The 27679-nt window shown below is 44.5% G+C and overlaps 2 protein-coding genes across 2 annotated transcripts in view; one reads left to right on the forward strand and one right to left on the reverse strand.

The window, feature by feature from the left end:
* The window catches only part of LOC133028213 (protocadherin-15-like), a 119436-nt gene extending 113205 nt beyond the window's left edge, over window positions 1-6231 (forward strand). Inside the window, exons 39-40 of the mRNA XM_061095406.1 lie at window positions 1950-2079; window positions 5452-6231. Coding sequence (XP_060951389.1) covers window positions 1950-2079; window positions 5452-6231 — 910 coding nt within the window. The remainder of the gene's footprint in view (window positions 1-1949; window positions 2080-5451) is intronic.
* Window positions 6232-12231: 6000 nt separating this feature from the next.
* plce1 (phospholipase C, epsilon 1) overlaps window positions 12232-27679 on the reverse strand; it is a gene marked incomplete in the record, with an annotated part of 69674 nt that continues 54226 nt past the window's right edge. The window contains 19 exon segments of the mRNA XM_061094397.1: window positions 12232-12300; window positions 13412-13623; window positions 14219-14431; window positions 14572-14766; window positions 15076-15273; window positions 15492-15620; window positions 15798-15916; window positions 16322-16583; window positions 17765-17928; window positions 18942-19232; window positions 19439-19576; window positions 21011-21128; window positions 22001-22119; window positions 24898-24939; window positions 25175-25310; window positions 25939-26097; window positions 26997-27113; window positions 27258-27365; window positions 27470-27635. Coding sequence (XP_060950380.1) covers window positions 13456-13623; window positions 14219-14431; window positions 14572-14766; window positions 15076-15273; window positions 15492-15620; window positions 15798-15916; window positions 16322-16583; window positions 17765-17928; window positions 18942-19232; window positions 19439-19576; window positions 21011-21128; window positions 22001-22119; window positions 24898-24939; window positions 25175-25310; window positions 25939-26097; window positions 26997-27113; window positions 27258-27365; window positions 27470-27635 — 2842 coding nt within the window.

The raw sequence follows: 27679 nt of genomic DNA on the forward strand, positions 1-27679 counted from the left end.
CTGATAGATGGAGTTAGGGCTCCACTGTAAATAATAAATAGATGAGGAGACGAGAAATCTGGCACCATCAGCTACGTTTTACTAACAGGATGATGGATTCAAAGAACAAAAAGATAAATCTGCATTTCAGACTTGTTTGTCAGGAAGGTGCAAGGTGCATGAAGTTATTACCACCAACGGATGAGAATATTCAAGGAATAGCCGACAGTAACGTATTATGAAACTACAGCACGCAGCCAATTAGCTTTTGGGGCAGAAGCAGCTCGTCTGGCAACAAAACTGCTTTCCTGTGAGTCTAAAGCTCAATTATTACACAAGGAGACGTGTGATGTATTTTTCAGTTTTTCTTTCCTCTAGGTACTTCGCAAGAAAACTAAAACTTTAACACACTAGAGTCTAGTGTGTTAAAGTTTTAGTTTTTTTGGCAAAATAAAAGATCTGCAAAGTTATAAAGCCCAAGGTCCACGATAAAGGAAGCTCCTCTCCATCACAGGAAATGGCTGTGCCCGAGTTTATTAAAGGGCGACTTCCCAGATTACATTACACAACTATTCTACGTGTAGAGCAGATGGAAAGTAGAAATAATGAATCATCCATCCTGAAAAAACAAACTCAATATCCCAGGTTTTCTCCACCGTCCATCAGCATCGCAAAAGTAATTTGGTAAAAAATAAGTCGAGCAATTTTCATCATTCATCTTTGAACTTTGGATCAATGACAGAATTGAATAAATCATATTTCATTTCAAAGTTTCATTTAGTGTTTCATATTCTTAGCAGTAATACTCTTGGTCAGTTTGGACCATTTTGTGTAGGCACACACGGATCCATAAAAACACAGGTGTGTGTTGGCTGTGGTTTCTGGCAACTGAAGATCATGTCATTACCTCCCCCTGGTGGTGGATGAGTGAGAAAGAAAAGGATAAAAGGAAGAGAATGAAAGCAAAGCATTAACATAGCCTTTGAACACTGTGTGAGTGCGTGTGTGTGTGTGTGTGTGTGCTTGTGTGTGTGTGTGTTTCAGTGTCAGTCCAGGGGTTAATGACTGTGAAATCCCATCAGCAGGTTTAAGTGAGAGGTTAAGACTCATTACATTAGCTTGTGGAGGTCGAGCTATAAGGATTATGTCACGTTTTTATGACTGGTCTTTCTCTTCTGACCCTTCATCGGTTCACTTTGTGTCCTTTTTTCCCTCTATTCTTCCTCCCTCTTTCTCCCCCGAGCACATCCGTCACCGACGTGCCGCATCCATTTGTTTATTACTTGGCTGCTTAATGTAAGGGGGGGAGACAACTTCTATCCCCGGTTGACTGTAAGCACAGCGATTACACAACTTCTCTCCCCAACTCGGGAATGGAGGGAAGCCAGAGGACTTCCAGCAGATTTGTTACTTTAATCACTCTGGGACATATTGTTTCCAGGATCGCATTTAAAATGTATGTTTTCTGACTTGGTTGGCCCCCCCGAGCGGCTCGCTGCAGGGCGCCGGGCCCGAGTCGTGATGCACATTACAGCTTTCTTGGCCGCTGGAGTCAGGCAGAGCTCCCGGAAACCGGCAACAAAGAGGGACAAAAGGGAGGAAAATCGATTCCAGTGTTTTTCGGCAAACAAAATGTCTCCTGGCAACAAAGTGGCTCCTTTGTGATTACGCAGCTTCGCTAAGGAGTCATTAGTCGCCGCTTATCATCGGCGTGAACTGCAGTGTTGCCCGGCGTGTGCCTGCTTTGAGTGGCTGGTGGAAAAAGCAGCAGCCAAGTGCAAGTTTAGTTTGTGTAACAAAGTTTTGTCGTGTCTTCACTTTGGATCGACTGAGGTTTTTGTGCTGTAACCTCTAAAATAACCTGTAATAAATAGCGGTAAACTTGAGAATTAGCAATTCCTGCTCTGTACAGCCTCTTATGGTTATTTCTTATCTGTTAAGCTCTGTGTTTTCCTCCTGCCTCCGTCCAGGTACGAGCTGCCTCAGTACGGGAGTCGCAGGAAGCTGATCTCCCCCTCCGGCCTCTACGATGAATATGGAGAAGTTGTTGTGGACGATGACGGCAGCTACTACTACAGCCCGCAGGAGTCTGACGCAGAGGTAAACACAGAACATCTCTGTAAAAACCAGGACACAGACCGTGACTAACACAAGGGGGCCACTACCTGCATCCACAATGTGATAGAAGACAATGGAATCTACTTGTTTTGCTCAGTATTCTAACAACAGGGAAAACTGTTCATCCAAAGTAAACTCCAGGAGAGAAATGTTGTTTAGAAAAACTTAGTGGTGGTCCGGCTAAATATATAATTCATCACTATATCTGAGATTAATCAAATATGAGCTTCTCTTCTTACCGCTTCCAAGAAACCAAATGAAGATATTTTGTCAAACAAGAGTTTATTTAAATTTGTAGATTTTGCAGTCTTTTACCAGCGGGCTTCCTTTTTTTGAAAGCAAATAAATGGCAGAAAAAAGGAATCCATCGTTTGTATCATAGAATATTTAATAGCACGAGCAATCCATGAAAGTCTTTGGGACGAATGTGAGGTTTAGTTTTAAAACCAGCTCTTATTAATCCTGCTGACGTTAACAGTGATGGTTTGTGCAGTTGACTTTTTCCCATTTGTCCCTTTCCTAAATGTTCTCATTCGGTTCTGGACTCACATCATCAGGGGAGGAGACAGTTTCAAGGAGCTAGATTAGCCCCTCCCCCTGGACACCTCCAGCCCCATCCTCCACATATCCCGCCCCCTAGAAACACCTCAGGAGCCCCCCCCAGAGGTGAGGGTGACAGACAACCCCCCCCGGAGGCTGCTGCCACGACCTTCAACACAAAGTCCAAAGGCCCGAGTGTGGCCGCCAGGTTGAAGGCGGCGGCGAGAGTGAGCACACTGCTGTCCACCGCGAGTAAGAAACCTGGACAGCCTCCTGCCGTCCACCCACCGTGGAACAAAGCCAGGATCGGACCGATGGATGCGGGGGACGGAGGTAGAGAGAGGCTGGAAGAGAGGAGGGAGGAAGGATCGGGCCAGGGGTTTGAGAGGGGGGAGTCAGGGAGAAGGGAAAACAAAGGAGAAAGAGAGGATTTCATAGAAAGAGGGAGAGAAAGAGGAGCCCGGGGAGAAACGGAAACGTGGGGGAGAGGCCACAGAAATGGCGTGATAAACAATGGGTTGAGAAATGTTGGAGGAGGAAGAGAAGGCGTCAGGCCAGAGCACCGAGGAGAGCTCCCCGGCTTGTCTTCCTTTGGCCGCTCGTTCGGCACGGACGGCAGCTTGGTCATCGACGAGAGCTTCTTCCAGTCCTCCCTGGAAGCCAACAACCCCCCCCCAGTGAAACAAAGGCTGAGCGAGGCCCTGAGTCTTATCTCGCTTGCCAGAAGGCTCCAGGGACCGGGCAGGGTGGGAGGCGACCAGTGGAGTGATGGACCGAGCTGGGAGAGAGGAGAGGAGAACCACAGGAGGACGCACGGCTCCTTAGGAGATATGAGCGTGTCTGCGTCAGTGTACGAGAGAGCCGCAGGAGAGGCGAGGAGGAGGAGGTGGGAGTCGGGAGAGGAGGATAGGTCCTCCGGGAGACGGTGGAGGAGAGGAAAGAGATTTCACAACAGCGACTCGGAGACGGGAAGTGGCAGCAGGGAGTCGCAGTCCGAGTTCAGTCTCTCGGATGCCAGCAGCCCGGCGTCCTCTGTGACGGCCGAGCACGAGAGAACCGAATCTGACACCGAGACGGATACGCACGAGTCCGAGTCGGGAACGGAAAGGGAAGAGAGAACTCCAGACAGAGGCGTGAGCGGAAGCCAAGACGAGGAGGGAGGGAGGTCAGAGTCAGACAAGGAGTCGGGGCTGGAGAATGACGAAGAGCAGAACAGATCTAGAAGCAAACCCTCAGAGGGGGGTGTGAGTAAAAGATCTGCGGTAAGCAACGGGAGTAGAAGTAAAAGAGCCAATTCAAAGACAAAGAATATGAGCAGACGGAGAGAGAGGAGCAAAGAGGTGGAGAGAGGTTCAAGATATTCACGTTCTACAGTTTCTAGTTCGAGGCCCAAAAGCTCTAGACCGCCACCTTCCTCACATGAAACCATAAAGGAAGAGGAGGAGAGTGAGGAAGAGGAGGAATCAGGGGAAGAGAGTCGATCGGAGAAGTCCTCATCGAGTCAGCGAACTTCCAGCCTCAGCCAATCAGACGTCAGATCGGGCGTGAGCAACACCTCGGACGACTTGTCACCCATCATCGAGGACGCCGAGGAGGAGGAGGAGGAGGAAGAGGAGGAGAGCAGGGGTCATGCCAGGGAAGGAAAGCAGGATGAAGAAGAGGGCTGTTTGGAAAATGAGACGGCTGATTGAGATGCGGATGAGGCCCTCGTCTGCCCCCCCCCCCCGTCTCATTCTGTGAACCTATAAGTAAGATCCTGGTGAGAACGTCTGGAGTCGGGAGTGAAATCTTCACCTGAGTGAGATTTATCACTGTAATATTTCTCTCTTTTTCTTGTTTGCTGTGATTTACGTCCGCTGGGGTCGAATTCGTCAGCGTGTCCTCCGCTGCCCCCCCCCCAGCGCTCCGTCTCTCTCTGTGTGTTTTCAATCAGCTCCACTCGTCTTCTTTTATCACAGCTCTGCTTACGTTGAAGTAACCGACTCGGCTGCTTCTTCCTTTTGTCGCAGACTCCTCTTCCAGCTGCTTGTTGCTCAGAGATTATCTTGTTATTCACTGACCTCTCTGTGTTGCTCCTTCAACGTTTGATCAAGCTTTTTTCATCTGTCTATTATTCTCCCCTTCTCTCTTCTTCCGATACCTGTTGTTGTCTGCAGAAAACATATCTTTTTTTCTATTCTACTGAAGTATAATGGAAAATATGAGGTAGTGTTGTGTGATAGCAGGTCAGCTACTGTCACTTCAGCCTTTATCTTCTTCCAAACAATGCAGTGTTTTCTCTGACCCATGTTATACAGATCATATAAAGTTTAACTCCTTAAAGCATTTCCTTTATTTTTCTGTAATGCTCAAATTCAGCAACACATGATCCCAAAAAATATTCTGAGTTGCCTTCACAGTTAACATCAGGACTAAACACTGCTGCACGTCACTCTGTTTGCTGTGTAGTGTTTCTTTTTGCAGTGTGAGTGAACGACCCTTCATTATGAACAAAAATATTCCAAATACATCAAGCAACTGATTAAAATCAAAATTACCAGAAGAATTAGCATGTAAACATACATCAGTGTAATGAGAACAACCTGAGATAACAGATAACATTGTGAGAAAATTGTGGTTTATGATCTGTACTGCATTCAGCCACCAGGGGGCAATCAAGACACTTTGGCTTCACTTTTGACATCCACCTTAATATAATCTCTTAACAACTGTTTGGTAGATTGCACGGCCTCCACAGCTTCTGAGGTCTTAGCAGCACTGATCATGTTTCTCTAAAGACTTCCCAGTTTCACCTCATATTATTTGTGTTTCCAGCATGGCTGCAGAAAACATCGGATCAAGTTGGTGACGGATCGGGAGTATGAGACCAGCTCCACCGGCGAGGACAGCCTGCCCGATCCCCAGCGCAGCCGCTTGTCCTCCACCGTCAACAGCCACGCCAACGTAAACGGCAGCGTCTACATGGCGCAGAACGGCTCCATCATCCGCACCCGGCGCTCGGTCAACGCCACGCTGCCCACGCACCCGCACGCCACCACCAACAACAACCTCAAACTCGCCTCCCCCGTCTTCAGCACACGGCTGGCCAAGCACTTTAAAAAACTGGACAAAATGGCCGCCACGTTGGAGGAGCGAGTGCCTCTGAACAACCCGAGGACGGCGGCGGACGGCGGGTGCCACACGCTGCGCACCTTCCAGAGCTCGGGGGTGGCCGCGTCCGCCACGGCCGCTTCCTCTTTGTCTAACGCCGACCACCACAAAACAGTGAACGTGTTCAACACTCGACAATCCAGCGTCTCTCTGGGCTCGACCGGCGGCGGCAACACGGGCCCTGAGAGCGCCGCGTCCAAGTCCAACCTGCTCAAAGCGGCGCAGGGCGGCGGCGAGCAGCAGCAGCCGCAGAGCACAGCGGAGACGGGCGAGTTGAGAGAGGGAGAGAGAGAGTCGCGAGTGGACGTCGGGGAGGAGGATGAGGACGACGGCCTGGTCATGAGGGAGCCGCTGGAGTGCCCGAGCGACCGGACGCAGTCGGACGAGGAGGAGCTCTGGATGGGTCCGTGGAACAACCTTCACATCCCCATGACCAAACTCTGACTGACACTGAGCTCGCTCCTTATTGGCCAAGATCATCTCAGCGTTCAGATTCCATCTCTGCTGATTGGTTGTTGAACTAACGGGTTTGCTCCAATCCAGTTTGAAGAAATCCAGGCGATTGATTTATCGTGAAATAAAAGAAAAAAAAGTAACTCGGCATCTAATTGGTTATTTGTCGAGTTCGCTCATTCAAACGTCCGTATCGTGACTTCTCAGTCGTCCAATCAGAGCATCCCCTCGAGCCCAACAGAGCTGCAGAAAGCCTTCGTGACCCAGAATGAGAAAACTTGTTATATTTCTACTTTGCTAAGAGACACATGGAGAAACGAACTCGAGGAAACAGTCTATGAACTTTAACGGCCCTTTAAGCGACTGGTGGCTCTTTGTGGAACTGCAGCCGGTTCATCCGCGGCTGCCGGTGAGACTCATCTTGAATTTGCCTGAAACTTTTCATTGACACATGACGTCTTGTATTGTTCAAACTTGCCTTTTTATCTTTGTCAAGCTGCTTGGCAGATTAATCCAAATAAAATGAAAAAAAACTATTTCATCCAATGAAATGTGGTGTTTGCTTAAATTTATCTCCGAGTCGGTGTCTGTTCTCTAGAATTTATATTAAAGATGTTGATTTCTCAGATTCCTTCTTCTAACTTAAAACTTCAAAATCACATTCTTGACATTTTCACAAAATACAAAATATCCTCCGATTTAGTTTTACTATATTTTCAACATTGAGACTTTTAACTAGCCATTTAAACTTTTTTATGAAATAAATAAAATATTATTTTGCTTTAGTGTCAAATTTCAACTTTTACTTTTTGTTCTTGACATTTCAGCTTTTATTCAAAAATTCAAGATCAATCTTCCTCTGAATTAGTTTAACTTAGGTGTTGAGATTTCAACTTTATCCTCCACATTTCAGCCTTTTTCATGAAATACAAATATCTCCCTTGGATAAAATTGTATTTACTTCTGTACATTTTGATGTTTTATTATTTCGCATAAGTCTGATCTGATCCTAAAACTCTTCTGCACAGATGCTGTTGAATAAAGAATATTTCACTTTTCATTTCCCTCTCAACACAACACAAAGTTCCTCCAAGTAAAAGTGTGTGTGTGGGGGGGTGGGGACATTTGAAACTCTGAGATACTTTCCTGTGAATTGTTTTAGCTGAAGTTTGAAAGAAGTCGCACCATTAAGCTGCAGAATTACCAGGTTTTAAAAGTCTCACATTTAATTTGATGGCTGCATAATTCGTCATTAGGGAAGTCAGCAGAGGGAGCAGCTCCGGTGGCGATACGAGAGCGCTCGCTCCTTATCACCTGGAATTAGCCGACTGTACCGGAGAGCAGTATTTTAAACAGCTTCTGGAAGAGAGGGCCCGTCTGAGCCGCCGTTATTGATTCAAATAAATGGGCTGATTACGTCAGCGACTCCTGAGTCCACTGTGCTTTTCAGGAGGAGGCAGACTCAACCCTGGCTCATTAATTTATGCCACGGACACAAAAGACTTGATTAGTGGCCTGAATGCTATTCAAAGGTACAATTACCCCCCAAAAAAAGCATAATTTGGCTCTTGTTCATTCAACAGGAAGTTTACTGACAGGCTGTACTAAGGGGGGACTCGCTGTGAAACTTTCCTTTCTTCTTTTCCTTTGTTTGAGCTCATGATGTCATTCAAAGCTGCAGAGAGACAAAGAGAAATTCTCCAATCATCACGTACCAACGTTTATACTGAGCATGAGGTCGTTTCACAGCAGACAAATGACTCTGCTCTGTCTCCCATTTCTTTATAAAGCACCAGGATGTAGTCGCCTATTATGTTACAGGTGAAAGACAACATCTCAAGAACGCCTTGAGATAATTTCCGATTTGGTAAAAACATTCACTTCAATGAACAGATTAGATTTCAGTGGTCAAAGGTCGTGGAGGCCTCAGATAGCAAATTGTTTGCCTTGTGAATGTAATATCTCTGGAATGCCTCAAGGAAATTCGTTCACATTCGGTACAAACATTCACTTAGAATGAAAAATTAAATGATTTGATTTTGGTGGCCAAAAGTCAAATTTCAAGGTCACGGTGGATCAAAAAGCAAATTCTTTGCCTTGTGAATGCTGTTTCTCCAAAACGCTTTGAGGGAATTTCTTCAAATTTGGTAAAAACATTCACTTGGACTTAAAGTTGAACTGATTAGATCTTGGTGCCTGTAGGTCCAACGTCAAGGCCACGGTGACTGGAACATCTGGCACAATTCACTTGGACTCATGGAGATCTAATGGAAAGTAGCTCACATATGAACATTCACATTACAAACGCACACAGTGATAAACAAGACAGTTACGTATTTGTGTTTTTATTATGATCCTGGTACACAACAAATCCACCGACTATAATCCATTGAAAAATTCAAGTAAATAGACAAATGTTCACTTGACAGCCCCATCACAGCGTGGATAGTGGATATTAGAGGGTATAGTGCACATGCCAGACACAAGAATACTGCACTGAATATTTTACACATAAAGTCAAATATTGCTTTACATTTCTAAATACGTTTTAGTCAAATTAGGGCAGTGGAGAGTTTATCCTCTCTCGTACTGAAATAAATAAAAAAAAAACTGCTAACAGGAAATTTTACATAAACAACAACAGAGAAATGCCAACCAGGGCTTCACATTCAAATAAATAACATCCAAACACACACACACGTGTCTCAGGTTCAACACGTTAAGAACATGTTACATTCAGAAAATGAGGTCTACAGGTTAGAGGAGGAAAACAGAACGTGAGGATGGGATGAAGCAGATGAATCAGAAATATTACAGAAATCGTCCCTTCCTGTTCGAAGTCACTGTGGACTCCACACGCTTATACATACATATCACTGGTTAGTTATAGATAATCACCAGTTTCTATAGTACAATCTTTTTTTTCTTGTGCATAATGACATTTCTACATGTTTTCTTCCTGATAACAGTGACAACAGAATCGAATCTCACTTCATTACAGTTACGTTCAGGGCTCGTCCTGCTGCCTTGGGACCAACAGGTGAAATCTTTGTGCGTGAGTTTTGTCAGATTCGACTCATTCAAAGAACCAAGTCGGGATCAGGAATAAAGAATTAGAGTTAAAAACACATCAGTGACGTCAAGACGATAAAACCTCAAGAGTTGAAGTGACAGAACATCACTATTGCACTAAAATTCTAACGTTACTCGGCACTGAGCAAAGACAAATAAAGCTAAGAAGCACAGAAAGTCCAATTCATTTCTTCCTCATGGACTGTGGCCACATTTCTGCCAATTAAAAGAAAAAGTCCCGGATTTCAAATTCTATTTCCTGCATTTTAAATAGCTGAGTTGTTTACTACCTGAAGGTTTAAGAAGGTTTTAAATGAATGAAACATTTTTGGAATGGGTGAGAAATAACGGAGGAAATTTACGAAAGCATAACACATTCTGATCGAGGTGATGCTTTTAGCTAGTTGGAGTTACACAACTCACAAGAAATTAGTTTTTCAGAGTTAATATGAGAAACATATGAGAGTTGTCACTGTAGTAGAGTAACTGTGAATATGCCATATTAATCTAGTCAGGCCTTCTCTTCCTTTCCACATTTTACTTTGAATGTAAAGTATTAGTTTCTTCGGAAGATCTGAACTAAGATGCAAGAGAAACAAGGGAAAGGTCTTCTAGAAAAAACACAAATTTATAAATATTGACATGTTACAAGTCAAAACAGAACAAATTGGGAAAAGTGGCCCCAAATAAATCAAGTTTTACAACAGTTTCAAAGAAAACTGAAATGATCAGTGAGTAAAACATTTACTCTACAATCATCATCAATTACAAGTCGATCAATATTAGTGATCTATAAAGATGCTGCGCGCTGAATCAAGAACAGGAAATCTGGGCCGATAGAGTTCAATTCAATGCAAATCATTGTGTTGGGGGAAGTTTGGGCTCAGACGACTTATTCAGATCAAGATTAATAAAAGAATAAAACTGCCCAAATATTTATCTTGTGCCTTCAAAATGAATTTCACAACTGGCCCCAAAAAATGAATAAATACAATGATGAAGACAAAATAAAAAATAAAAAATCATAACAATCATGTTTCTGTCAAAAAGTAACACAGAAGAAAAACAGCAAGAGGAAAACGAAATGTGCAAAATGCTGTTTGCAGAAGAAAAGGCTGTTTCTCTAAAAATCAGCTTGAGATGTTTTTCCTCAAAGTCCTTGAAAGGATCGAACCTCATTGAACAAATAGGATTTTTAATTATCATAATTCATGTGTATTTAGAATTTTCTACTTCATTGAAAAGTTAGAGTGAAGGCACCAACACTCGTATATTGTATCAGGGTGACGATCAAAACGTTTCACTGTCCTAGTTACACGTAGAATTTCTCAATAAAAAAGATGTTTTCTTAATTTTTCTATTACTTAGTTCTGTTGCTAAGACGATAAGACGATAAGATCTTTGTTTAAATAACATGGACAGTGACGGTTGAACCAAAATTCCAAGACCTTAGTCAGAGAAACAGCAATAAAATGAGCAAAAGTTCAAGGCAGTGTTTTTTACATTTTGAGGCAACGCGGGAGAAAAACTTTACCAACAACTGTGATTAAAAGTTGATCCACAGTTTCCTCTACACAAGTGCACATCCACACTGCCTTAAAGAAATATGTTGCGATGCATTGTGGGCCGGAGACGGCTAAAGCGTCGCTGAGTATCTGAATAAACATGAGAACATCTTGCTGCTCCGTCCCTGTGCCCGAACAGGACTGGGAAACTGGAAAAGTAAGAAAGGAACCGTACAAGCCAGCTTGTCGGACTCCTTCCTCGACGCCCTCGGCCTAAAGAAAACCGCCTCCACCCTCCACTTCCTTTTCATCCCTCAGCAGATCTCCCTCCATCTGCCGGGTGCTTTCTTTTAGGGAAGCCAGGAAGATACAAAATAAACTAATATAGAGGTTTTATTCCTCCAATTACAAGCCGCAGCCCTTTGAGGAAAACAGACCATTCGATAGAATTCTCCCTGAATCAACTCTTTCAACACGGAACTCCTTCAATCCTGAGGCCGTTTGGACTACGTGTCCTGTGCCGTCTACATTTGGGGGAGAGATGGAAAATAAAAGGCTCTTCGGAAAGTAAACTCAGGGAAGTCAAATTCCTCCCGTTCATCTGCTTCAACAAAAGCAGCTGCTACTCTGGTTTGTAGGAATCCATTTGCACAAATACAATCTCAAAGACTTCGTGTTTAGACGACAAAATAAGACATTGATTTTCTTCCAGGTCTCACTTTGGTGTTTTCACACATAAATACCTGCACTGGGGTTTTGATTTGTCTGCACTGTGCAGAGAAGTTAGTGGATTTCATTTAATGACTTCCACCATCCTTTACTTCCTGGGGCTGTTGTTGATGCAAACGTCTTCATGAATACGTATGAGGGCCGTGAGTCCAGGTCCCTCAGCGGCCACAGACAGGAAAGGTAAACCCACCACGTAGTGTTGAAATAACCCAGAACATGCATTTCAATATCGTCCAAACAGAAAAATCTCAGAGAACCTATTTGCACAAATAGTTTTTCAGATCCTGGACTCCAAACATGCAGCTGCACGACAAGCAATAAACCAAGATGAGCCGGAGCCCCCCCCCCACGACGCCACAAACTCCTTTCCATCGTCCAACCAAGCAAAGTGGCTGCTCAGCCTGACCCGTCTCTGGGGCTCGGCTCGAACCCGGACCTCCGTAAGGCCGGGTCCGACTCCTTCAGGAGGCAGAGGGGAGCGAACTCACCGAAACCACTGCCTCTCCTGCAAAAGGGAGCGGGGGGGCAAATCTCCAAGTTTAGAAGTGTCTCTCTCGCTCTGGAATTCATTTGTGGATCTTCCAGTTCCTGAGGAGGTGAAGCTTCCAGACGAGGGGGGTCAGGGTCGAGGTGGGCAGGTGAATAGGTGGGAACTGCCCCCTGAGGGAGGTGGAGGAGGACTGCAGGAACCTCCCGGCCCCCACCCGGCCCTCGGCCACCCACGCCTTCAGACCTGCAGCTGCAGACATGTACCCTGCAGGGAACACAGGCACATTCAGATCCAAGACTTAGACAAAACAACATCGGGTTTAAAGACTCAGGAGATGAGTCCAACCTTTTCACAGTGAATCCATCTGTTCTACAAAGGGATCAATGTTGCCGATGGGTAAATATTGAAATATGAGAGTGGACAGTTCTTTGAATTGTTAATTATTCATATTAGACTTTTAAGTCAATTGAAAAATATTGGATTTCATTAGAAATTCACGTCACTCTTGTTCTGAGTTTTTCCTCTTGACATTTCAAATGATTGAATTATTCAAACTCGCATATCAAATGGTGCTAACGGCCATTTAGCCTCATACAACCCTTTTTATTATAATTATCCTATTTGGAATGAATTCACTCCAACGTCCTTTATTGGGTTTGTTAAAATTGAGCAAGTTCTTTTCTTCTGCGAGACAGAAGTTCAGCTCTGGAAGCATCTGAATAATTAACGACACTAAACAACCTCCGGTGAAGTGTGTTGGTTTCCAGTGTTTCTCATCAACTTCTACTGAACCACTTTGTTTGGGTGTAATTAAGAACATCTCCTCTGAAGCTCCAGCTCGTCACTGGGAAAGAAAAGTGTTCGTCCAACAACAAAAAAATAATGGTGGTAAATAAACATGTTAACTTTAATAAAAAATCCTGATTAATTACCAAATAAATACCAATTGAAGTATTTTTTGTGACCAATTGAAGTATTTTGTCTTTGTTGTTACAAATTGAGGTATTTCTATTATTTACTTTTTTCAGTTTCCCTTTGATTAAACACCCATTTCTTAACTTTAGCACCGACAGGTTTGGACTAAACCTAAATATCTTACAGCACATGAACCGAGGATCTTTCTGTTACATCACACACAAACAGTGGGGTTATTTCACCAACATGGAGGACACACGATGTTAAAGATATTAAAACTTCAAAATAGAAATATGTGATGGAACAGCTGGAAAATGGACCAAAATCCATTCTACACCAAATCCTTCCTGCAAAATTAGTGTTTTTATTATTGAATACACAAAGTTTAATATAGTTACTATTAGTTTGTGTGTTGAATTATTTTCTTAGTTAGATGTTAGAGACAACTTAGTGTAGGTACCTCTGTTGCCTTCCCATGCACAGACAGCAGGCAGAGTGTGAGCCTCACTCCTGGAGCTCAGTCAGAGCCACACAGCATGCAGCTCGCTCATCCTTACTCTGGGCCGGGCCGTCCACTCCCCCCCCGCCCGTGGTCATGCTGCGGCTGCGGCTGGTCAGCTTCTTCAGCTCGCTGGCGAAGGACATGACTTTCTTCTTGTCCTCCCGCGACACCTGGAAGCAGAGACGCCCTCGTGTTACTGACGCTCGTAGAAGAACATACAGAAATGTGTCTGGAGGTTTCTTAAGAATTCAGAGAGATGCAGGTATTCTAAATTTTTTGGGCAAACAAGAATTTATAAGTTTTATTTAGGTTGTGTAACTTTTTTCTGTAAAAAAACAACTGATGTTTAAAAAATGCTAAATATTTATTCTTATGAACAATTTCAATTTCATATATTTAATGTTCACAGTGAAAAAGGCTTTAGGCGTAGAAAAGCGTATTAAACGAGTCAAATAAACACAAGACAGACACACAACTAATAAAACATGATCAGGTTGCACAGACAGAACTTCACACTACACAATAAGTCACCAATACAAAGCAGGGAAGCACACAACAAACAGTAACACACGAGGGAAGCAGCGACAGGATAAAAAGCACAAACACAATAAATATCACACAACACAGAAACAGACTTTGTACAAGCACAAACAGAGTTAGTTTGAATTTGACAGCAGCTCATGTGTTTTTCAAGGGAGGAATATGTGCAGGAGCCATGCAGAAAACACAAAGTCATTAAAACCCAGCCGCCACGTTCAGAGCTACCTGCTCCTTGAGCTTTAGAATGAACCGTCCCGCTCCGCGCCAGCGACTCTGCGCCTGGAAGACGCACTCGTGATCCAGCAGCACGCGCTGCAGCGGCTTGGAGGTCGAGGACTTCTTCGAGCTGGCGTCCTTGGTCACCTCCTCCATCAGGACGTAGTCGCATGGGTTGGGGTTGGAGACGATGCTGTAGGAATACTTGGCCTTCGACAGAGACTGGACAAGACGGGAAAAAGAAGAGGAATCTTGTGATACTTTCTTTTATAATGTGTTTTTCTTCTGCGTTGTCGATCTTGTGTGATTTCTGTATCCTCAGAGCAGATTGAGTAACTTTGAGGTCAGATGGATGTCCTCACCTGCTGGATGATGTCCTGAGCGGTGCTGTAGCGAGGAGCTTTGATCACAGTGTGCGGTTGTTCTGGAGAAACTTCATGAACCTGAACAAAGAACATGTCTTCCTCTCCTGCTCCTCCTCCTCCTCCTCCTCCTTCTCTGCTCCCCACAGTCACCTCCTCCTCTCCGTCCAGCACCGTGTTCAGCTCGTTCAAGTTCTGTGGGAAGAAATCAAAATGAAACAGCAACAATATATGGATTAATTGTACAGGAAGACCACCAGGGGGAGACAGAGACTGCATAATGTAGCCCAGTCAGCTTCATTAATTAGGTTAATTTAGTTTTATGTAGGATTTAATAACAGTAATTGGGATAATAGATGAAGTTAATGAGAGGACATTTAGATTAAACTGTTCTAAATCATTCAACAGATAAAAATAACAGAACCCATTCATATTTTACCACTTTTCCAAAGACACAGTTGCTGAATATGTTATTTCTTTAGAGAAAAAAGACTTTGCACAGACCTCCTCTCTTGTTTTGAGGTAGATCCTCCCCACGTATCCGTCCTCTGTGCTCCAGCTGGAGACCAGTCGGACCACCTCCTCCTCCGGAGCCAGGGGGCGCTGCTGAGCACAGCGCTTCGCCTCACTGCGCTCCTTCAACAGAGGGGCCCGCTCTTCGCACAGGAAGTAATCGGACGGATTCCCAGTTGATGCCACAACCTGTTGGGAAAGTGAGAAGAAAAATGTAATGCTCTGAAGTTTGGACATTCTCCTTTAATTTTCTGAAAAGGAAGATGTAGGGGAACATGAGCCCAGGAGAGAATTCAGCAGGAAAATGTGACGAATAGGAAATCTCCTGAGAGGGTTAGAAATCCGTCTGGGAGTTTCTACTCTCACATTATTCAAGCGTCGTGAATCTTTATCTCTCAGTAACTGACCGTGTCCAGCAGCTGCTTGGCGGTGGTCTGCTCGGTGACACAGAACACGGTGAAGGGCTCCGGACCAGGAGCTCCGTGCACCGTCACCCAGTGCGGCTGGGACGCATGTTTCTCCTCCGAGCTGAACAGCTGTGCAGGGAGAAGGAGAATCTCAGGTTAATGAGAAACACACAGTCACGACGGTTCTGCTTCATTTGACACTTTTCTCCTTAGAGAGCAAATACAAAGCGATCCAATAAAAGCAGGATTTCTTTTGAGTCCTCATCATCAAAACTTGAGTAAGTCTGTGACGTTTGAAAGTCTTACCAGGGATGAGGGAGTGGCGCCCCCTGTTGGACCCTCCTCTATCCTGCGGCTGTAGATGAGTAAGCCGGAAACTTCAAGTTGCTCGTTGTGCTGTGTCCTCAACTGGACGTGTCTATAACCTGAAACACACACAACACATAAACATTCCACTCTTTATGAAATCCTGAAAACGTACAGGATTATTGCCTTTTTTTCTGTTTTCGACAGTAGGATTATGCTAGAACTAATAAACAGATCTCCACAAAACTAAGGTAGAACATAACGTGAACCAAACAAATAATCTAATACATTTTGGTGTTGATCTGGACAAAGAAGCAGAACCAGGATTTTTGTTTTTCAACCTTCACATCAATTTCCCAGGAAGAATTTATGGATCTTGATGAAAAGAATCCGGCATATTAAAGGGAAACTCTCTTTCTTGTCTGATCACATGGTTTAAACGTCATCCATGTCCTATGTATCATTATAATTCATATAAACAGCCTCTATTGCATCAGATCTATTCTTCCACCTGAGACTCGTACCTGGTTTGAGAGCTTTCAAGGGCAGCGTCCTCTGAGCCGTCGTCTGGGAGCTGTTGTTCTCCACCACGGCGACGCGCAGGAAGCACATGTCCTCAAAGTGCACGGTGAACTGGAAGTGCTCGCTCCACATGGGGTTGAGCGTGTTGCGGTGGATGGGTTTGGTGCGGAAGTGGCAGCTGTCCACGGGCATGCCCAGGACGTCCACCTCGATGCAGGGGCTGCCGGCGCTGTTACCGGGACACACGTTCTGCCCAGAGACAATCTGGAGGAGAAGAGAGAAGAGACGTGATGAGCTAATAATCAAATAAGGTCAAGTGTGAAAAAACACTGGTTGATATTATATCAGCCCTGTTTTCTAAATCAGACTTATTTTCAGTTCTTTTGAGGAAAAAAGGCCTGAAGCCAAAGTCACTCTGACCTGGCAACACACACACACATACACACACGCGTACACACAGACACACACACAACCTGTAACCCGATTTGGTGCAATAAAATTCAGGCTTTAATTTCATTTTTTCAAACACATGCATGAGAATGAGGCAAAGTGATGAAAACCACAGACAAGAGAAATAAAGTGGAGCCGGGGGACGGAAACCTTTTATGAGGTCCTGTTCTCCTTTACTGGTAAATAGAATTAACTGGGTTCATGACTGTCAAATAGTGAAAAACACATAAAGATCAGTTCACAATAAAACTGTCCAAACACACGTTAATGGGCTGAAGGTCTGTGCAGTCGCTGAAGGTAGAAGGAGGAACGATAGAAAACAGACCGGAGAAAGATTTCAGAGCTTAAAGCAAAGCTACGTAACTTTTTAACCTTAAAATAGCAGCTTCAAAATAAGTCTGATGGTTCGTTGACTTCCTGCATGTCTGTTCTTCCTCTTTGTAACTTCACTGAGTGGGTACGATATCCTGTGTGGAACTGAGTGAGGCTGAATTTAAATACTGAGTTAAAAAGACTTAAAAACCAGCATTTATTCAGCCAGTACACTATCACATCAGGAGCTGCAACATGCAACATCACCACTAGAGGTCACTAAATTCTACACACTGAACCTTTAATCGCTCGGACACAGAGCCCAACAGAATTAACGTGTAGCTGCAGAGGGCGCTGTTGCACGGTATAAATGAAAATACAAACTGATGTAGAATATATGATTAAGCAATTATTTCAAAAAAAGTAGAACCAGCATTAGAAAAATGATTATCAAAGGCACAGAGCTGAGTCCAGATTCTTGTAGGAAAATTAAAATGCAGCACTTCTGAAATCCCACCTGACAGTTTAAAAGAGGTGAGTAGGAATATTATCGAATTTGCGGGAAACCAAAAAGAGAGCGGATGAAAAGGAGTGAGGGTGAAAGTGCAGAGAGAAACCTCTCAAGGAGGAAGCCATCAAAGTGATTGATCGTCCGCTCGGCTCCGTCCATCATTTGAACTCACAGTGAGGGAATAGACCGCCGGGCTCATCTTCTCCACGTCTCTATCCATCGGACAGAACTGCTGATAGAGCAAACAGCTGCGGTCCCACAGCACCGCCGGCTTCAGGACGTAGCCACAGCCGCCGTTGGCCTCAAACAGCGCCGTGTTCAACTGCATGGGCAGATCTGTGAGGGGGGGGGGGACAGGGTGATGAAATCAATGGAGCTTTTAATTGTAGCCTGGAAACCTCAAGTCCAGAATACCAGCATCAGCAAAGAAGACAACAGAGATAAAGATAATCGTGGAGGATAATATTGATTCTATTGTTGATTGTTGAAATCATTAAAATCGTTTGTTTGTGGTTGTAGATGAACCAGACTAAAGGAGAACATGTCAGCGTCTTCTTGCTCAAAACTGGTTGATCGTGTTTTGTGTTTTGGAAATAAAAACCCCGACGTGATGATTTGAGAAGTGGAGACAGATGGATAAAAACAAAGGGGTGACGGAAGAGAAGAACAGGGAAGGGAGTGCACATGGATCAAAAGAGAACAAGAGAGGAGAGATTTTTTTGAAAGAAAATAAGTTAATCTGTCTGAGTTCAGACGGCGAACACAGACAAGAGGCGACAGAGGTAAAGAGAAAAGAGAAAAGAACAGAGAGAAGAAAGAGAAACAGGCAGGAAGAGGATTAAGAAGAAAACTAGATTACAAAAAGAAGAGCACTTTGGGATGAATAATTCCCTAAAGAGCAAACAAATCATTTTATCTGTCACTTTTAAGATATATCCTGGATTCCTTGTGTGTCGTCACCAAATTTAATCTAAAGTTGTGGAAAGTTGGCTCGGGTAGAGTTAAAGCATTTCTGCCGATTCTGAGGTAAAAATATAACATTATCGTGTCGAGTAGAGAACATTCTTCATTCATCATTTCTCCTTTATCTCCAACTTGTGACTACTTGGGATCATAGACTGTGAATAAAGAAGAAAGACACATCTCCACGTCCTCTCGCTATCAAGAAATGAAGCCAAAATATCCCGGATACAAACGCTGACATTGCAGCCAGCCACTAGAGGGCGATCAAGAGGTTTCACTTTTGATGAGCTGTCATGTCGTCCATCTTTATATTCAGCCTGCGTTTGCCACTAGATATTTTATTAAAATAATATTAAAAGATGTTTTCTTGTGAGTGTCATCCTCACCATCGGTCTGGTAGTTGAGCGCCACCAGCTGGATGCCGTGCAGCCAGAAGAGCAGCGGGTTGGGGTTGGTGGAGTCGATCCTGGTGGCGGCGGGATACGTCCGGAGCAGCTGGCACGCCGTGTGGTGGATCAGCTTCTGGGAGTAGCGCCGGTACAGGCGCTTGGCGGCGTTCTCGTTGACGGAGGAGACGTGGTAGCACTTGGGCGTGCGGATGATGGCGCTGAGAGAGGTGGGGGGGTTGAGGGTGGGCGACGTCTGCTGCTCCTCCCAGCTGAGCCGGTCAGCGCCACCTGGAGGCAGGAGAGGGGAGAGTTAGAGGTCTTTAAAGCCTATCTTCTTTTCTATTGGTTCTAGTTAGAAGGATGTCTATGTTTAATTGGGAGTCTTTCTTTCTTCTACTGTTTTCATACATATTCAAATTCACATCCACCCACTCCTCCTTAGTCACATTAACATGTTTCACACTAAGACACAGCGACCCCCGGGTTCTGCCTACCTTTCCCAGGGGTGCGGCTCTGGGCCGTGACATCCCCCGTTATGCCGCAGCGAGCCGGAGCCGTGCCAAATATGGACTTCCTGCTCTTCCCCCGGTCCTTCCCTCTGCCGGAGCCGGCCGGAGACAGCGTGGACAGGCCTGGTTTCCCACACGACAGGAAAACAGAAGAGAGAGAGAGAGAGAAAGTAAATAATGAAACGCAGACACGATGAAGACTCAACAATGATCAGTTTCCTTCTTCCTTCTTCCTTCCAAGCTGTTTTACAAAACGCATAAATCCTATTTCTCTAAAAGCTGACACTTCATCATAAAGAGGATTTTGCTCTTTTGTCCTAGAGGCGTCGTTTAAGCATGTTAGCAAATAAAAGTGTTTTATCGTTTTGAAAATATTCCAAACATTATCTAGGGTTAACTTATGTCCATTATAATAATACAAATCTGTTTATGATAAACGGATGCATGTAACACAGTCAAATCTGTTTCATTCTTCCAAGGTTTGACCGAAAGAAAAATGTGCCATGAATATTCTAATTGCCAAGTATTTTTAAGATGATTTATTTCGTTTTAAAAGTGGCCCGTCCATCTGGAAGCACTGCAGACAATACACAGCAGCGCTCTGTCTGCCTGCACTAGGCCTGTTGCCCTGGCTTCTCTCTCAAGATCTCAGGTCCCTGGAAACAGTAAACAAATAAAATACTGGTGGAAACAAGGGGCGGGTTTATGAGGGCAGATGTCACGTAAAGCAAAGAGGAGACGAGCGGAGGAGAGGACACTCGAGGGAGGACAGAGGAGATAAGAGGTGGATATTTAGAAGACAAAAAGAAATATTTGTGATGAAGATAAATGGGGGCAAGGAGTGGACATAGCTTCCAATAAGAGGAAATAAAGAGGAATTTTATGAGGCTACAGAGTCAAACATCCTGAACTGTTGAGCACAAAGCGTTTTTTTTAATGTATTAAGATTTTAAATTTTTTTAGAATGTATTTAATCGTTGATATGTCTGCTTGAGAAAGTGGTGGCTCACATGTGACCACAAAAAAGGAACCATGTGTTTCCCATGGGGAGAAAGAGATTGGTCATCCTGGTGGGTGTCCTGTGTGGGAGAAGAACGCAGTGGAACACGGGGATATTGAATGTCATCAAGCAATAAAAAAAACAGCCATCAGAAACTTGGGGAAATGTTTGACCTCTTAAATATAACATGGGAGCGGGTGAGGCTACATATATTCTACGTTTTACTTGGTTCTGAAACTAAAGCGATATCCAGATTGGCCGAAAAACCGCTTGTCTCCTACTCATATTAGCAGTTGTATAATTCTAAAATTAAAAGTTGCCTATAGCTACAAACGTACAGTGGACATCCTGTTAGAGTGGAGCAGGGCAGGCAAGAGGAGATCATGCAAAAGATAGGATGTACAAAGTAGAAGAGGAGAGGTTGGAAGATGGAGAAAATGAAATCCCATAGGTGAGAGAGAAGCCAGGGAGCTGACAGTAACAATCAGCGATGAGGAGTGGAAGCAGGGAAAGGATTGTGTTTGACAACGAGACAGAATGATTCTATTTCTCTCTACCCGGGAATTTCACAGCCTGGCAGTAGATGACGAGGTCGGACAGCTCCTGGGCGATCTGTCGACTCTCCTTCTTGTTCTGAGGGAGGTAGAACTCCTCGCCCAGCTCCATGTCAAACACCTACAGGAGCAGGGAGACACAGGACAAGAGAAACGCTGTTAACGTTTAACCAGAGGAGACAGTGATGTGCTCCCGGAGCAGGAGGTGAAGTCTGTAGATACACAGGGAGGAGGGAGGAGAGAGGAGAGAGGAGAGAGGAGAGAGGAGAGAGGAGAGAGGAGAGAGGAGAGAGGAGAGAGGAAAGGAGAAGGGAGAAAGGAGAAAGGACAGAGGAGAGAGGAGAGACAAGGGAGGAGGGTAGAGAGGAGAGAGGGAAGATGATCGAGGAGGGAGGAGAGAAGAGAGAAGAGAGAGGAGATAGGAGAGAGGAGAGAGGAGAGAGGAGAGAGGAGAGAGGAGAGAGGAGAGAGGAGAGAGGAGAGAGGAGAGAGGAGAGAGGAGAGAGGAGAGAGGAGAGAGGAGAGAGGAGAGAGGAGAGAGGAGAGAGGAGAGAGGAGAGAGGAAAGATGAGGTAGTAGAGAGGAGCGGAGAAAAGGGAGAGGAGATAGGATAGTGGAGAGACAAGGGAGGAGAGAGGAGAGAGGAGAGAGGAGAGAGGAGAGAGGAGAGAGGAGAGAGGAGAGAGGAGAGAGGAGAGAGGAGAGAGGAGAGAGGAGAGAGGAGAGAGGAGAGAGGAGAGAGGAGAGAGGAGAGAGGAGAGAGGAGAGAGGAGAGAGAAGAGAGGAGAGAGGAGAGAGGAGAGAGGAGAGACAAGGGAGGAGAGAGGAGAGAGGAGAGAGGAGAGAGGAGAGAGGAGAAAGGAGAGAGAGACATACATGTGAAGATTATTAAACAATTTCCTACTTTATATCACTGAACTCAATCTGAACATGTTTTCTTTTCATCTCGACCCATTTATAGAATATATTTAAACATAAACGTGGTTCCTGTACCTTTCCTTTGCTCTGCGTGGTGCTGTCACTCTTCTTCATCCTCTTTGGGATTTCATCCACAGGTTGCTCCTCTTTGTCTGCCGGGCTCTTCCCCTCGGGCTTGTCATCCAGGATGTTATCTGTGATACATACACACAACAACAAATTAATTTTAATAGAAGAGAGGGAAGGTTGTTGTTTTCTGAGGGCGCACACATTATTGTTATGTTATTGTTATGTTGATTAATCGAGTGTTGAAAACAAAAAGCCGAAGATGCCGCACAAACTAATTCAACCGCAATATTGTGAACAGAAGGACAAATATATTCATGTATTCAAGTGCAATCGTATTAAAACAAATGTCTAATAAACATAACACCTGCACACTATTTCCAACCCTTGTTAAAACTTTTAATTGGTGTTGTAGTTGCTCTCGATTTAATGTGAAGTCGTTAGTAAGACGAATAGAAGCATCTGGGAAATATTTCTTTTAAAAATATTATTCCAAGAGAGGAACCAGGTTTCTCTTGTTACTTTAATGAGGTCAAAGGTTGAGCGCAGCTTAAAGCGATGTTTGCATGTCGAGTTTAGTGTTCTGCTCAATTATATTATAAAGTTGGTGGAAACATTTGAGTGTGTTTGTGAGAATAAATCTCAAACTCTTAACTACATCTGTGAGAAGACTTTTATTTTGTAACCCTAGCTCACCTCTATCTGCTCCGTCTGAAATGGAAGGAAATCTTTGCGCACGTGGGAACAATCAGAGAATAATTATAACGGAACGAGCATCAGCAGTGATCCGGTTCATCCCTGACTTTACTCACAGAGCTTGTGATCACGCTCCTGCAAAACAAAATCCCCCCCGAGGACTTTACTGCTACTCAAGGAAAAAACGTCTATTATATGTAAACAGGAGCGAGAAGTAGGGAGTTCTTCCCTCTTGCCTCCAGTCCTCCTACACATCCATCGCAGCCAAAACCACAAACAGAAACATATCAACTTTTCTTCTTCTATTCATACACACAACTTTGTTTGAATCTGTTCCTCGGGAAAAGGGTTTAACAGCAGAGATGACCCCGGCTGTCAGGGCTGCAGACAGTAGCCAGAGGACTGAGCCGGAGCCGACTGGAGGCAGACAGGGGACGGACGCCGGCGACTCGGCAGTTTGAGAAGTCAAGTGTTTGTGGAGAGTGGAGAACGGCGAAGTGGAGACAGTCCGGGAGCAGGATGTCTCGATGTCTGACTCGTTGGTTAATGTTTGACTACAGGAGAGTTTGCTCAAGGGGCGGCTGCAGCAGCAACAGGAGCAGGCTATGAGCTTGAGATGTTTCTAAAGGTCCATGACCGGTGAGGTCTTCTGACAGGGACAAGCAGAGGGATGAGGAGGGAGGGAAGCGGAGCTGGGACCCGGGACAGGGTAGTTTCCCCCCCGATGTGTTTTTTAGCATGGGGGCAGCGCAGGGCCTGAGAAACCAGATGGCTTTGTTTTGTTTCCCTGATGAGCCCAGTCAGCCACCAGCGAAGGTCACAGACAACTGCAGTACGGAGGGGGGTGGAGGGAGGGAGGGAGGGAGGTGAGGCGTTTGTGGGAGACAGAGAGAACAGGCGCACATTGTGTTGTGATTGGAATGTATGAGATGTTGGCATCCTTTGTGTATTTTAAAGGTCAATCAATATAGTTTAGAGGTGGATACAGAACCCAAAACCTGGTGCTACTCCTCGTTCAGATTTGGCTCAACTTTTTAGAACCAGTTTGTGTTTCCTCAAGAAAGAGCCACATCACTACGTCACTGTCACTGTTTACTTCTCTGTACATAGAGAGAGATGGATCGGCTGAGACTCTGTTCTTTCAGGCTGTCACGACAAGAACAAATGCTTTGAGATTATAGTGCTGGGCTCAAAACGGCACTTAAACCGTCTCGAAGGAAAAGAGGTTACAGTTTTCTCATCCCCCCCATGACTGAGCAATGATGAATCCAGAGCAAACGGAAGGAATCGAACCCCAACACAACCGGACAAACACGGAGACAAAACACAAGCGCACATCGCAGTAGCGACATTAAAACAAACAACACTCTGGTTACACTGTCGGTACGATGTGAGGCAATTTGATTTCACAAAGTACGATGGATCACTTCCACTGACACACGGCACAGGGAGGAGCTGCTGCAGCGAGGCAGGAGGAGGTTGGGTTGCTTATCGCACGGCTGCAGTTACATAAAGGCGATAAAACATGTGGACATCATAACAAACACTCCCCGTGTCTCTGACTTTCCATTGTTAGCAATCCAGCAGTGATAAATATGATGGATGGCACCATAAGCCATTATGAATTAAAGTGATTACAGAGGAGAACTTTACTTCTCTGCTCTTGTTAAAATGTCTGAAGAACACAACTGGTTGTGTTTATTTGATAAATACAGGACTAAGCATATTGATCAAATGAGGTTATGATTTTTAAGATTTACAGCCATCATATTTTAAGAGCCATCAAACAACACAACCTCCTCAACATTTTCTGTTTGCCATCAAATGGATTAAAATTACTTATTTAACATTTGTATCGTTTTCTGCATATGAAACGATATGTAATAGTTCAGTCTTGATAGCAAACAGCACCTGATTCTGTCCATTCACACAGCAGGGAGCTAGCCGGGAGCTAGCAGCTCACACAGGTACAGACAAGAGTCAGCTGCAGATCAGTAGCAAACATCCACACACCAGTGTTTCCTCTTTAATTATCCTGCAGCGGTAGAAAACTACAGCAAAGGGACAGTTATACATCCCAATGTCAATGTAAAGTGATGATAATACACTATAGATGTAATAATCAGTTAGGAACCATCTACTACCACTGCAAAACAAAATTAGAGGGAAACACTGGTTCTGGGGGAAGCGCATCCGAGCTGTGCATTTACCTTCCAGGCCATATGAGGCAGTAGAGGCTGTGAGGACATCAGCTAAGTGGGATTGGGTTAAAGGGGGAAAGGTAAAAATAGGAAATGGAAGGGAGTGAAAACATGAATAGAGACTTGTGTTGGAAGAAAGATAAAAACGAGAAACAATCAAAACTAACAAAAGATGAATCAAGATTATAGTGTACATGTGATCGATGTGGTTCTTGACCAGTTAGTTCATTATGAGCTGAAACTGAAAATGTGCCGCTGTTACTAATCCAGCTACCTTCATCCTTACCATCTGATAGAGACTCATAGTCGTAGTCGTACTCGTCTTCTTCCTCTTCCTCCTCCTCGTTGGCGTGGTTGCCAGGTGATGTGACCCCCGGCGACCCGTTGCTGGCCTGAGCCTGCATGTGGGCGAGCTGGTGAGCCTGAGGAAAGGTAAGTTGTTTGAGAAAAAGTCATATTTACAAAGATCTATTGATTACCTGGAAAAATGCAGTGTCTTATCTGCTGACTGTCTATAGAGTGTGTGTGTGTGTGTTTGCTGAAGTACACAAAATAATGTGATGAGGTTTAGATTTGAGCTCGTTAACATGCATAATTAATGATGTGACAGCACTCTGACGGACGTACTAAATATTCTATGTACTCGTGCAACCTGAAAGCACCATTATAGGACATCAGATATGAATTATGTACAAGTTCACATATTTGTGTATGTGGACCACAGACTGTACGTAAAGATGATGGCTCCCAAAAGTGATGCCAATGCGCCTTGATTGCTCCCCTGGTGGCTGGCTGCGGTATGGGTCATAAATCTTACCCCTCCGTGTTAGTGGATGGGACTTAGAGCAAAATTTATAAGTCAAAATACACGCCATAGAATCTTTTCTCAAAGTTTTTGTCATTTTAGGAAGTTTCAATTTCGTGTAAGTTTGGCTTTGATTAGATATTTGATGCTTTCCTGGTAGTGGGAAGATGTGTAGCAGCACTGTCAATTTTATTTACAGTCTACGGCGTGTGCATGTGTGGAAACAAATGTCTCTCCTCTCGAACCTTCTGTTTGAGGATGTCCACCGGCGCCTGGTGGGCTTTCAGCTTCTTGTTCTTCAGGAGGATCCTCCCCCGCAGCTGCAGCGGCGACGGCAGGTGAGGGTCGTCGTTGAAGTCGCTTTCGAAGAGGAAGCGCGTCACCAGACGTTCCCCGAACACCGTCTGGTGGGGAGCATGTTTGAACAGGACAGAGAAACGTGAGAGGAAAAATTCTGCTGAAGGGTTCCACAACACGTTAAAAAATGAAAGTGCTTTTTATCAACAGAAAACAACATTACAAAAAATAAACAAGCCCTCGGTTGACATAAGCTGCCCGCAGGCATCAAGCTGTCTGAACATGAAAGACGAGTCTTTATCAAGCCACTCAGAAGCCGGTCTCCAGGGAGGACGGATGAAATGCTGGGAAGTTTCCTTAGATGAAAGCACCATGATATTCTGTGAAGTATCTGCCCGGTGCCCAGATATGTGCGGCCTTGAGTACACAACTCAAAAGAGAAGTTGTTGTAGGCTTTGAGATTTAAAAAAAAAAGCGAGCGTCTGACTGGACGTCTGCCAGCGTCAATGCCCGGAGCAGCTGAGAAAATCTGGTCAAGAAACAAGAACATAAATGTAGTTCTACTCTTGCTCAAGAAGACTGAAGCATTTTCCTGGTTTCATTCGTGTAGATTTAGTGTTAAAATGCTCAAAGGCAATTTCCATCTTTATCTCATTAGTGGCCGTAAGTGTGAATGTGACCATGGATGGTTGGTTTTCTCTTCACAGCTGTTTTTACACTTAAGGGATAGTTCATCAGAAAATTAAAATTATCTTAAATCTCGTGGGTTTCAAAGTTGGCATCTTCGTCTTTTGAGACATTTGTATTCTCCCAGGTTTGTGTCCATCGTGTGTTAGAATCATCGTCAACCTGCTCACTCACTTGCTGTTAACTGTCCAGAACGCAAATGTCCACAGCAGCTGACTTGAACATTTGTGCTCTGACACTTCGCCGCTTTGGAAAAAATATCCAATGGCTCCAGTCTCCCTCTTCATGCATGAGTTTTGACGGGTGAATGGAAACATACCTTGAAGATCTCCGCCATCTTGCGTTGCTGAGGGAGCGAGCAGTGGTTCTCGATGGACAGGACAACGGGCATGTCCGAAATGACAAACGCAGCCCGGTTGATGGCTTCCACCACATCCTGGAGGAGCATGGGAGAGATTTTAATCTAGAAACTCTGATAAAACAAAACTAAAGAGGTTTATTATTAGGTACAGTTTTAAATATAACACAGGCACTGGTTTAACTCTTTTCTGAATTCAATTATTCATATGCATTTTCTGACCTTGAAGGGTATTTTAGTGGTGAGTGTGTGTCCGTGGTAAATAACCGGCATGCCGTCATCTCCATCCCAGCAGTCCAACTCAACGCTCCTGCAGCCTTGCAGCAGCACCTGAGGGACCAACATCGAATGACTTGAGATAATAGTTGGATTTATGGATAAGAAATATCTCAAAACCTCTTGGTACAAATCCAGAAGCTGCTTGTCTGACTCACCTGACTGTACAGCTCGACAGAGGACTCTCCCTTCAGCTGGTGTCCCGTCAGATACGTGTTGTGAGAGGACTCGATGTAGTAGTAGGACAGAGGATAGTGCAGCTCCTCCGGGTTCAGTTGGGATTCCTCATTACGGGACGCAAAGTTGTCTTTGTCCATCAGGTATCTGGTGCAGACAGAGAACTAGATTAGCTTAGATTACAATACCTG

This window comes from Limanda limanda, chromosome 21, assembly GCF_963576545.1.
Source record: "Limanda limanda chromosome 21, fLimLim1.1, whole genome shotgun sequence".
Taxonomy (NCBI): domain Eukaryota; kingdom Metazoa; phylum Chordata; class Actinopteri; order Pleuronectiformes; family Pleuronectidae; genus Limanda; species Limanda limanda.